Below are 12080 nucleotides of genomic sequence, written 5' to 3'. Positions count from 1 at the left end.
CTTTCAGGGTTTAGTGGGCTTCCATTTAATTCTATGAGAAATGTTTAAAACAACAGAACAACAGCTGAGATAGGGTTTAAAATAACTTTTATTTCAGTGAAAATAAAGCCTACTTACTGTTATCATTTTTACTTTATTTGATCTCACTCTCTTACTTTACCTTCCCAACCTCCTCCACACAATGATGGTGAACATCCCCTCCTGGGTCAGAAATCTAAGTAGAAATTACCAATCACATTGAGGTGTGCTTTGTTGTTTTATTTTTCAAAACAACCAAGTTTCATTCATATGATTTAATAATTAAGATCAGAAACAAAGTCTACTCAATAAATGGTAGACAACACATGTCGTCATAGCTGCTCATCAGGTTTGGCCCCACGTTACACACTTTTACATGGACATGTGCCATGTGCTGTCATGGGAAACGGTGAGTGGGGACAGGGCCTCTGCTCTCACAGGGCACACAGCCTGGTGGGGCAGGCGGTGTTCAATCATTGCCCTTTTCTCTTTAATATACTTACAAATAATGGGAAATGCTATTTAAAAAGAACAAAATGAGTCAATGAAAGTGAAAAATACAAGGACAGTATTTAGGCTGAGGGAAGACAGGGAATCTCTTTGAAGATCTGACACTCCACTGAGACCCAAAGGACAACTCTGGCACTGAAGGTGAAGGGCAGGGACACACTGATAAAGGGCTGAAATCCAGAATATACCAAAATTTCTTTACACTCAACAAGAAGGATGAATAACCTGATTAAAAAATGAGCAAAATGCCTGAACACACACCTCATCAAAGAAGAAATCTGGATGCCAAAGAAGCCTTTGGAAAGATGCTCCACAGCACCTGTCATCAAGGGGATGCAGACTGAAACAGCGAGATACCACTGCACACCTGTCAGAACTGCCAAAATGCAGAACACTGACAGCACCGAATGCTGGTGAGGATGTGGAGCACCAGAAATTATAATGCATTGTTGGTGGGAATGAAAAATGGCCCAGGTACTTTGGAAGATGGTCTGGCAATTTTTTACAGAGCTAGACGTAATTCTAACATATGATCCGGCAACTGTGCTCCTTGGTGTTTACTCAATGAAATGGAAACTTATGTTCACACACAAATCTGCATACAGATGTTAATAGCAGCTTTATTCATACTCAACAGGATTCAGAAGCAACTAAGCTCTTCTTCAGTAGGTGAATGGATAAATAAACTGTGGTCCCGCCAGAAAATGGACTATTATTTGGTGCTAAAATGAAATGAGTTATCAAGGAATGGAAAGACATGGAGGAACCTTAAATGCATATTACCAAGTGAAAGAAGCCAATCTGGGAAGTTTCAGCAACTGTCTGATTCCAACTGTATGGTGTTCTGGGAAAGGGAAAAACACAGAGACTGAAAGATCAGTGGCTGCCAGAGGCTAGAGGGGAAAGAGCAATGAATGAGGTGCAGCACGGAGCATTTTAAGGTCACTAAGACAAACGACTCTGTATGATGCTGTGATGGTGGATACATGTCATTGTACATCTGTCCAAACCCACAGAGTGCACAACACAATGTGTAAATCCTAGTGTCAACTATGGGCTATGGGTGATGATGACATGTCAGTGTAGGTTCACCCATTGTCACAAATGTACACTCTGGTGCAGGTGTCAATATTGAGGAGGCTGTGGGGGCAAACTGCAGTTCATACACCCAATCCAGCCCCAGCCACTGCTGTTAATAAAGCTCTATGGGTGTGTGGACTATCTGGCTGTTCTGGCATCTAAACAGTAGAGCTGAGCAGCTGCACCAGAGATCAGGAGGTTTTCAGACCCTGAAATATTTACCCCCAAGCCCTTGAAAGGAAAAGTCTGCTGAGCCCTGTTCTAAATGAATCAAGATTCACCCTGATGAGGCAGGACAGCAGGGCCCAAACCAGGCATGGTTAATGGGGCTGAAGCAATGTTTTAGTTCCAACACATTTGCTGAAGTCCTGCAAGTCCAGTGACAGACTGTAGCCAGGAAGCGTCTGCAGGAGGAGTCGGGAGCAGGCCTTCCCGCCAGGCTCCGGGATGCTGGGGGCCGCGTGCCGCACGGGGGCCACCCGCTTGAAGAAGGTGGACTTGCAGTGGAAGCCGATCAACTCGTAGAGCTCGGAGAGGATGCTGCACGGCTGAATTTTCTCCTCAGAACGCTGAAGCACAGGGAGAAAAGCAACAAGCATGTGAATGAAACACGTAAGTGAAAAAAGACCCATAAAAATGGTTTTCCCTTAAAACAGAGACCCGATGACACAGGAAGGAAGAGGAAGGCTGACTTAGTGCACTGATGGGACCGGATGCAGAAACGCAGGGAAGCAGCACTGTGCAGACACTCCAGACCCCCGCTGGGCCCCACCTCTCTGCATTCCACCTGTCCCTTTACTAGAAAAGCCCGTATTCCCTGAAATAGAGGAACCTGCTACCTAAACATGGGACACAGAGAAGGGAAAGAGGAAAAGGAAGGGAAAGTAAAGGAACAACAGTTCATCTAGACCCTAGGGTCTGGGCGGGACTTTCACCAAACACACAACTTCTCAAAGCATAGAGCGCACAGGGAGAGGCTGACAGAGTGACTGCGACTTCTGCTCCTAAAGCACCCAGCTACCTGTCAGCACACGCTGCGCCCATTACTGAATCATTATAATCATCTCAGAAACAACTACTACCCCGGCTCACAGGCAAGGAAATCTGAAACTTGGGGAGGAATTATTATCATCCTGGACAAAGTCCCACAGCCCAGTAGTCTCAGAGCCTCCGGCAGACCCTGGGCTAAAATGCTCCTCATCACCACGGGCCCTGAGACTCAGGCTGAGGCCACGTCAGGTCTGCACGGGCCCAGAGCACAGTCTGTGGGACAGGGAATGCTCCCACTCGAAGTGCCAGGTCAAGGCCCTCAGGAACTTGTGTAATGAAACCAAATCCCCAAACTCATTTCCAACCCACTGCCCTGTCCGGGAGGACTGCTCGGCACAACTGCGCTGTCACCTGTGCACAGGCTGAGCAAGGGGCCCAGACAGTGATGTGACATCCCAGTGGAAGTGGCTCGGAGACCACTTCATCACAGGACAGATTCTCCCGGCTTCCAACGTTAACCCTCCATTCCATTTCCAACTGGAAAGTAAGTTTAGACTTGTTTTCCTCTCTTAGAAACAAAGAGAGCGGTAACATCAGAGGGAAACTCAAGACTGAGGAAGAGTCTCCTGGTCATTTGCAAGGATAGGCCGGGGAGGGAACAGAGACAGGGATCAGAAAGACCCGTGTTCCAGTCCAAAGTCTGCACGTCACTCGCTTTGACAGTTTCCTTTTTAATACAGGTGATAAAATCTAATTATGATTTTTGGGAAAACTAAATGAAATAACGTATTCCACAAGCATAGGTGTAAAATCCTCCATGAGTGTTCCAGAAATGGACGTGATCGTGGTTAGTTACTGTCTGCCAATTCTTGTGTTCTCAGCTCACATCACCCAACCAGAGATGTGCGAGAGAATGCCTCACCAGCCAGCAGCCTTCTCCAACTTGGAAACTTACAGTGTCCGAAGAGCAGGCAGTGTTGGATGCTTTGCGGCACTCTGGAGGTAGCACTCCAGTGATGACTTTAAAAAGCTGGGGAGAATTTAGGGGACCATACAGTTCAAATACAGAGTACTCATTCCATGTCTACAAATATTCATCTCTAGCCATGATGATTAAGAGAGGAAATACATATTCAAACATACATCATTTTCCCACATAAGTGCATCAAAACAATTTGGAAAGAGTGTAACTTTCTTCTCTAGATCACACAGCGGGGATTACAAGGTTTGTACTGACAGCCCTACTTGTAAATCATCTGCAAACGTAACTGGGTCCACTATCAGTCATCATAATTTGAAGGGAATGTTAGAAAAGAAAAAAGCCAAGCTAATACTCTCCAATCTTTTGTTTGGTTACGATGTCACAGAGGAGATGGACAGCTCAATAAGGAACCACTCTGCCGTGATCACGGAGCCGGGGAGCGGGATGTGCGGCAAGATGTATGACGCAGCCGCAACTGTGCCCATGATTCTAGGCAGGTACCCAAAGTCACCTTGACAAGGTGTGAAACGTTTATGCCCACGTCCTCATAACCTGACATGTATTAAGGAGAAATGGAAACTTATAAATGGCCAATACCCTTGGTGGATACACCGTCCAAAGAGCAAAGTCACAGTTTGACAACTGGCCATCCCGGTACCTTGGGATTCATTCTTGAAGAACCTTAAAAACCACTCCTCTGTCCTCAAGAAGTGCTGCCTACTAGTCCTATCTTTGGCTCATGGATACCACATGTTGAAGTGAACTTCAATGTCTGCACAGATTTGACTGTCTTTCTCCAGGTTCACTTGTCCATTCTGAAGAGGCCTGAGTTAAGTCCAAATTCCTTAAGATTAATTCCCTCCAGTGACAACTCAACGAGCCTGTAATTACAAGCCAACTGAACAGGACTGTCCTCAGCGAAAAATGTCACCAACCCTTCACTGCTTTCTTAAACTCCTCTCCTGGTTAATTGCAACATACTAACACCACCCTCCACCAAGTTCCCCAACTATGTCAAATAGAAAGTAAGGTCCATAAAAGAGGAGACAACTCCATAGTCACCTTTGAATTCCTAGCATAAAGTAATGTCAATAAATAGAACTATGATTATGGCTTCTTTCCTTTAAAACCTTTCTGGTTATTTAAATGAGACCATGGAAGGGAGGTGTTTGAGTCCAGTATCTTGATCCAGAAGACTCTGGAGGCCTTTTTCAGAATGGCTGTCCACTGATTCATTCAAAACACACCTTCTCTTTCCGGGAGGAGCTGTGATTTTCTGCCATGGGTTTGTGGTCACTCTCATGCCAGAACAGCTTTAAACTAAATCCTTACTTTGGATATGTTATTTTTCCCGCTTCCAAAAAATTTTACTTTCCTTACTTCCTTGCCTTGAGGAATGCTTTTATTCTTTTCTTTCTAATTCAACCTTTTATAAAGCAGGATTCTCAGGATGTGCTTGGCCTTATATAAGAACAGCCATCCAACTCCCAGTGTGAGAGGCCACAGGCTCACCTCCTGCCCTCCTGCCAGGGCAACTGAAACTCAGTTCAGGAGCCAACCGGCACCCCAGGGCTTCTAAGGCTCACGTATCTCCCAGAATCCCTGCTTTCTGGTTTGTCTTGGCTTCTGAGAATTTCCCCTCACTTTCTTGACAATTAGCTGTGCAGCTTGAAAGATGAGGAAGGAAGGTTTTATTTCTTAATCAGAATTTAAAGGAACTTATGTAATGAAGCTTTTCACGAGTTTCTAGAACCCTCCATTGCTGAGACAGAAAACACACAAGATATTTTCTAAATTTAGCTATCATGTGCATTTTTTCTTTGCTTTTGTTTTGTTAACTGCTAATAGACATTTTTTAATTAAAAAATAAAATAAGGTCCCAAATAAGATAGAAAATTGAAGGGGCAAACAAAATTAAAGAGCAAAGACAGAAAAATGATAAGTACTCTACAAAGTTAATAGAATAAATACACTATGGATCAGACCAGCAATTCTCAGTAACAGCTAATTGAAACCTGACCATGAGGTAAAACGTCTCTCCTGTCAGGAGATGACCAACAGAAAATAGAATTAAATCAACAACCTAAAATTCTAAGTCTGGCGAGGTATAGAAGTCTACCAGCTAAGTGTGTCTTCTTCTGGAAAAGAGGGAGACTCACCAGCTCTTTTCTGTGGAGCCTGAGCCCAGGGGAGGACAGTGAAGTGTGTTCTGTAAGTACCCAATTAGCAAAGTGAGTGATGAATAAAGAGATGTGAGCTTGGATGAGAGATGATACTACTATTCACTTGTCCTGTAAAGTATGTCTTCGCGTTCAGAGATCAATATCTCAGCAGGAAAATGCACAGCCCGGGACCAGACCACTTCTGTGATTGTGACACTGCACTTAGATGTCTCAAGGGCACCTCCAACTCCACCTGCAAAGAGCTAACTTCACGGTGTTCCTCCCATAGCCATCCTGCCCAGGGCCCTTGGTCGGGGGCAAGGTCTCCCTGCCTCTCCCAGCTCAGGCCAATCACTCACAGATGTGACAAGACCCCTCCTTCAGGGGCAAATTTCCTCAGTCAACGAGATCCACCACCCACACCTGTCCTACCAGGTACTCACTGGCACTCCCTCAGCACTGACTCTGTGCTGGGGACCATGCTGCACACTGTGCACACGTTATCTCACTGGATCTACACAGCAGTCCTGGGAGTTCGGTACATCACTGCTTCTATTGATTAGATAAATTGTTTCACTTCCTTGGGTGTGTCATCCAAAGTGACACGGCTACTGAGCCACAAATCTGGGACTGAAAATCACTTGAAAATTGAACACTGCTACACCTCGCAGCCACCCTACTCTGACTCATCACATCACCTCCTGCCGAGCCTTCTAAATGTTTCTAAGCATTCTACAAGACAAAAGTGATCTACGAGAGCATCGCACTAGCCTACTTAAAATCTGTCAATGATGGTCCACTGCTCTTAGTAGAAAGCCCCACCGGGCCTGAGCACAGCCCAACGGCCCGGCATCCGCTTTCCCTGCGCGGCCGCGCCGCCTCACCCACCACGCAGCTCTACACGTGCAGCGTCCAGGACAGGGATGCTGACTCCGTACAACCCGGGGCTCGTCTCACTCAAACAATGATCACCCTCTTCAGTGGTTACCTTCTTCAATACTGAATCTCAGAAAAATATTTTCTCTGGATGAATCAATATCTTTTTCCTTACAACTTCCCATCATTGATAATGAGCTCCCCCCAAAAGAGAGAAGACCTAATCCTCAGTCTCCTTATCTGTAAAGTGCAAATAACAGGGAAATATGAGAGGTTTTATTAGAAGTAATATTCATGTGAGGCTGAGGGACAATTCCCAACATACAGTAAGTACTCAATATGTGCTTACTTAATATTAATAAGAATAGATTACATTCCAGCAACCTTAAATCAATGCTTTATGGCTTTGTCTAAAAGACTACCGACAAACTGTTGGACGAACTGTTTTGAGCAGATCAGCACAAGTGTACTGGGCGAGGTAAGCGCTGACTCCAGTTACAGCTGCAACCAACCAGCACTACGGGGCAGGAGCAGTTTGCTCAAACTCTTACATGTTGCTTGAGCATTTAGTTGTAGTTATTGAATAAAGACAGGTATTATTTACTCAAAGCTCCTGAAACATAAATCTTCAAAGATTGATGCAAATTATGTTTCAAGTACAACACTCTCACTAGAAATTACTTGAAAATTACAGTCTTAGCTCCTCCGCACATCAAAACAGCATTTTCCTAATGTATCTGACTATGCACTCTGAAAGGATTGTTTAAAAGAAATTAAGATGAAGCCATCCTGAATAAGATCTCAGTATCATCTACACAAACCCCACCCAAAGGTCTCATTTCTCACTTCCACATAGGTGTTCAGATGGCTTAAGCTGGGTCTTGGTTTCTTATGACACGGGGGTGGGAAGAATTGTGGATAGATCAATGTAGCAAATATAAACCTAGTGTATTTGCTATGTAGGAATCCTAGAAATAAATAAATTGATATATATAGTCCCACCCTTATGAAGCTAAGCCGTTCCATTTACAACTGCATAAAAAATAAAATGAGAGATACATTTAACAAAAGTTTACAAGATTTGTACATTGAATATTTTGAAGTATCACCAAAAAAATTTTAAAATATCTTCATATATGGAAGGCATCCCATGATCATGCAATGGTAGAAAATATTGTTAAAAATGTTAAGACTTCCCAAAGTAATCTACATATTTAATGGAATCCCTATCAAAATTCCAGCTGACTTCTTTGCAAAAACTGAAAAACTGATCCCAAAATTCATATTGAAAGCAAGGGACCCAGGTCAGCCAAAACAATCTTGAAAAAGAAGAGCAAATTTGGAGGACTCACTCAAAGGTTACAGCAAATCTATAGCACTCAAGTCATTATGCTTCTGTCATAAGTTTGGATGCAGAAATCTATGAGACACAATAAAAAATCCTGGGGGGAAACTTACATTTACAGTCAGTTTTCCAGAAATGTGCCAACAACACTCCATTGAAAGTATAGTCTATCCAACAAATGGAGCAGAGACACCTGGGTATCTGAAGGCAAAAGAATGAATCTGGAATCTGGACCCCGTATTTTATATAACAAATATTAATTCAAAATGGATCACAGACAGAAACGTAAAAACTAAATATATGAACTTTCTAAAAGAAGACATAGTATGAATCTTTGTGGTCATAGGATAGGCTATGGCTTCCTAGATACAATACCAAGAGCACAAGTGATAAAACAAAATAGATAAAATGGACTTCATCAAATTAAAATCATTTGTTACAAAGGACAACATCAAGAGTGTGAAATGAAAGGGGAAAGGGGTAGCTCAAATGATAGAGTGCGTGCTAAGGAAGAAAAACAAAATGAATAAATCTAATTACCTCCCCTATAAAGAAATTGTTTTAATGTTTAAAAAAATTAAAGTGAAATGACAATCTGCAGAATAGGAGAAAAATCTTGCAAAGCATATATCTAATAAGAGACTAGTATCCAGGATATAAAACAAATGCTTACAACTGAACAATACAAAGAAAATCGACCCAATTTTTTAATTTGCCAAGGATTTAAATAGATACACAATTGGCCAATAAGCATCTGAAAAGATGGTCAGCATCACTAGCGAAATCAAAATCAAAATGAGATCTCATTTTAAACTCACTAGGATGGTTATAATCAAAACATGGACAATAACAAGTGTCAGTCAGGAGGCAGAGAAATGGATACCCTCAATATGCAGCCGTTGGAAAGGGGCAATGGTGCAGCTTCTTTGGAAGAGCCCGATGTTTCCTCAAAAGGTTAGAGTTATGTGGCTGAGCAATTCCACTCCTACATGTAGAGTCATCCTTCAGTGTCCTCGGGGGGTTGGTTTCAGGAACCCCCACCCTGGATACCATAATCCAAGGATGATCAAGTCCCTTTGCAATCAGCCATCTGGATCCATGAAGTGGAAACTACAGATATGGTGGGCCAACTGTACAGCCAACAGAATGGAAATGTATTCTCACAAAAACTTGCACATCAATATTCATAGCAGTATCATTCAGAGTAGCTAAAAGTCACTAAAAATATCCATCCATCAATGAATGGATAAACAAAATTACCAAGAATAGTCCCACAAACTTTTGGTAATTGAATCTTTGACAAAGGAGGTGAGAACATACAATTGAGCAAAGACAGCCTCTTCAGCAAATGGTGCAGGGAAAACTGCACAGCTGCATGTAAATCAATGAAGTTAGACTACCCCCTCACAACATACAAAAAAATGAATTCAAAATGGCTTAAAGACTTAAAATTGTAGACAAGACACTATAAACCTCTTAGAAGAAGACATAGGCAAAACATCTGACATATATCTCAACAATATTTTCCAAGAGCAGTCTACTCAAGCAATAGAAATACAAGCAAAAATATACAAGTGGGTTCTAATTAAACTTACAAGCTTTTGCACAGAAAAGAAAACAAAAATTAAAGCAAAAAGACAACCTATGGAGTGGGAGAAAATAGTTGCATTAAATGAAAGTGACAAGGGCTTAATTCCCAGAATATGTAAACAGCTTTTACACTTGATAAAAAGAAAAACAAACAATTCAATCCAAAAATGGGCAGAAGACCTAAAGAAACATTTCTCCAATGAAGACATACAAATGGCCAATAGGCACATGAAAAAATGCTCAATATCATTATCAGAGAAATGCAAATCAAAACTGCAAACAAGTATCACCTTTCACCAGTCAGAATAGCCATCATTCAGAAGTTCATAGACACTAAATGCTGGAGAGGCTGTGGAGAATTGGGAACACTCCTACACTGTGGTGGGAATGCAGTTTGGTGGAGCCATTGTGGAAAACTGTATAGAGGTTCCTCAAAAGACAAAACCTTGGGGGCCCAGATGACACAGCAATCCCACTCCAGGGCATATATCCGAAAGGAAACGTAATTCAAAAGGACACTTTCACCCCAATGTTCACAGCAGCATTATTTACAATATCAAGACATGGAAACAACCTAAATGTCCACTGACAGACGACTGGATAAAGAGGTTGTAGTATATATGTCCAATAGACTACTATTCAGCAATAAAATAATAATAAAATAATGCCATTTGCAGCAATATGAATGGACCAGGAGAATGACATTCTAAGTGAAATAAGCCAGAAAGAGAAAGAAAAATACCATATGAGATCGCTCACATGTGGAATCTAAAACAAAACAAAACAAAAACAAAAACAAAGGAACAAAAAGATAAACTTATCTACAGAACAGAAACAGACACAGAGACATAGAAACCAAACTATGGTTACCAGAGGGGAGAGGGTGTGGAATGAATAAATTGGGAGTTCAAGATTTGCAGATGCTGAGTATGTATACAATAAACAGCAAGTATATACTGTATAGCACAGGAGAATATATTTAATAACTTATAGTAACTTATGTTTAAAAAGAATATGAAAATGAATGCAGGTATGTTCCTATTTAACTGAAGTTTTGTGCTGTACACAAGAAACTGACGCAACACTATAAACTGACTAGACTTCAATGAAAATATTTTTAAATAGACCAAAAACAAAAAAAAAGGAAAAGGATATTATCAAACAAAAAGAATAATGTACTGATTCAGGCTACAATATGAATGAACTTTGAAAATTTATGCTAAAATAAGCCCGTCACAAAAGGGCAAATAGTGCCCTTTAAGGTGAACTGTATCTAAGCATTTATTGTACTACTCCTGTAAATTTTCCGGAGTTTTGAAGTCTATCAATATCAAAATAAAATGTATTATTCATTAAAAACTTAAAACCCTTCCTCACAGGTGGGCTTTAATTATTAGATGCAGAAAAGCATGTAAAACTCTTGGAACAACAATTTTCACGTCCACACACAGTCACTGCTGTCACTGCCACTCAGAGTGTGGTGCCAGCGCTGATGAGAGCTGCCTCCACTCGCTCCCCTGCAGACAGGAGGGAAGGCCTGAGCTTTGACAGGCAGGGTTTGCGTGAACCTGGGTCAGCCACAGCCACGTCCCTGACTCTGCGTTACCCAAATTTCTTATACAAACTGCAACATGTAATGTAAACACTCTAGAGGGATGTATCTTACAACACAGGGAATACAGACAATGTTTTACAGTAACTATAAATGGAGCATCTATTGTACACCTGAAACATATATTTTAAATCAGCTATGTCTTTATAAAAAATTAAAAAATAATTTAAAAATGTTATCCCTTTAATATTCAATTTGGTTTTTAATTAACTACTAAACAGCTTAGAATATATAAAAGCATTTAAGTGTGATGTTTGTTTACATATTTATTTACTTCAGCCTCCTGCTAAAAGAGAAATTAAACAATTTTTTAAACACAGCTTAACAACCATAACAACAAAAAGGCAAAACTGAGAGTGAAGAGAAAATGGAGATTCAATACTTAAATGAAACCAGGGGGAGGTAAACTCATAAAAATGGATTCCATGAAGTCAGGGCAAGTGTTAAAGGCCGACTAGAAATTCAGCTGTAAGATTCTTGGCAGCTAAAGCAAAAAGAAAAAGATGATGGGGCAGGTGGTAGAGCGTGTGCTTAGTGTGCACAGGGTCCTGGGTTCAAGCCCCAGGGCCTCCACTAACAGATAAATATACCTAATTACCTACCCCCCAAAAGAGCCCCAAAGAAAAGAAAAAGAGAAATTTCTTTCCAAAAAAATCCTGATATTAAATTTGGATTAAATACTTTAAAAATAAAAGGAAAATAGAAAAGATGAGTGACACTGTGAACAAAAACCCCAGCTGGGCTAACAAGCTAAGTCACAAATCTAAGTGTGATAAGTGTCGGTTTACTGATCTAAGTTTTGCTGGGCTAACTCATAAATCTGAAGTTCAGTGTCAGTTTACTGGGCTAACAAGCTAACTCGTAAATCCAAGGTCAACAATTGTCAGTAACGTGATCTGTTCCAAATTGATAAGC

The 12080-nt window shown here is 41.3% G+C and overlaps 1 protein-coding gene across 1 annotated transcript in view; it reads right to left on the bottom strand.

The window, feature by feature from the left end:
- Positions 1-1655: 1655 nt before the first annotated feature.
- LOC140688316 (uncharacterized) overlaps positions 1656-12080 on the bottom strand; it is a 224649-nt gene continuing 214224 nt past the window's right edge. The window contains exon 5 of the mRNA XM_072946940.1: positions 1656-2177. Coding sequence (XP_072803041.1) covers positions 1929-2177 — 249 coding nt within the window. The 3' untranslated portion in view covers positions 1656-1928. The remainder of the gene's footprint in view (positions 2178-12080) is intronic.

The sequence above is a fragment of the Vicugna pacos genome, chromosome 22 (assembly GCF_048564905.1).
Source record: "Vicugna pacos chromosome 22, VicPac4, whole genome shotgun sequence".
Classification (NCBI taxonomy): Eukaryota; Metazoa; Chordata; class Mammalia; order Artiodactyla; family Camelidae; genus Vicugna; species Vicugna pacos.
This window is presented reverse-complemented; position numbering and strand designations above follow the sequence as displayed.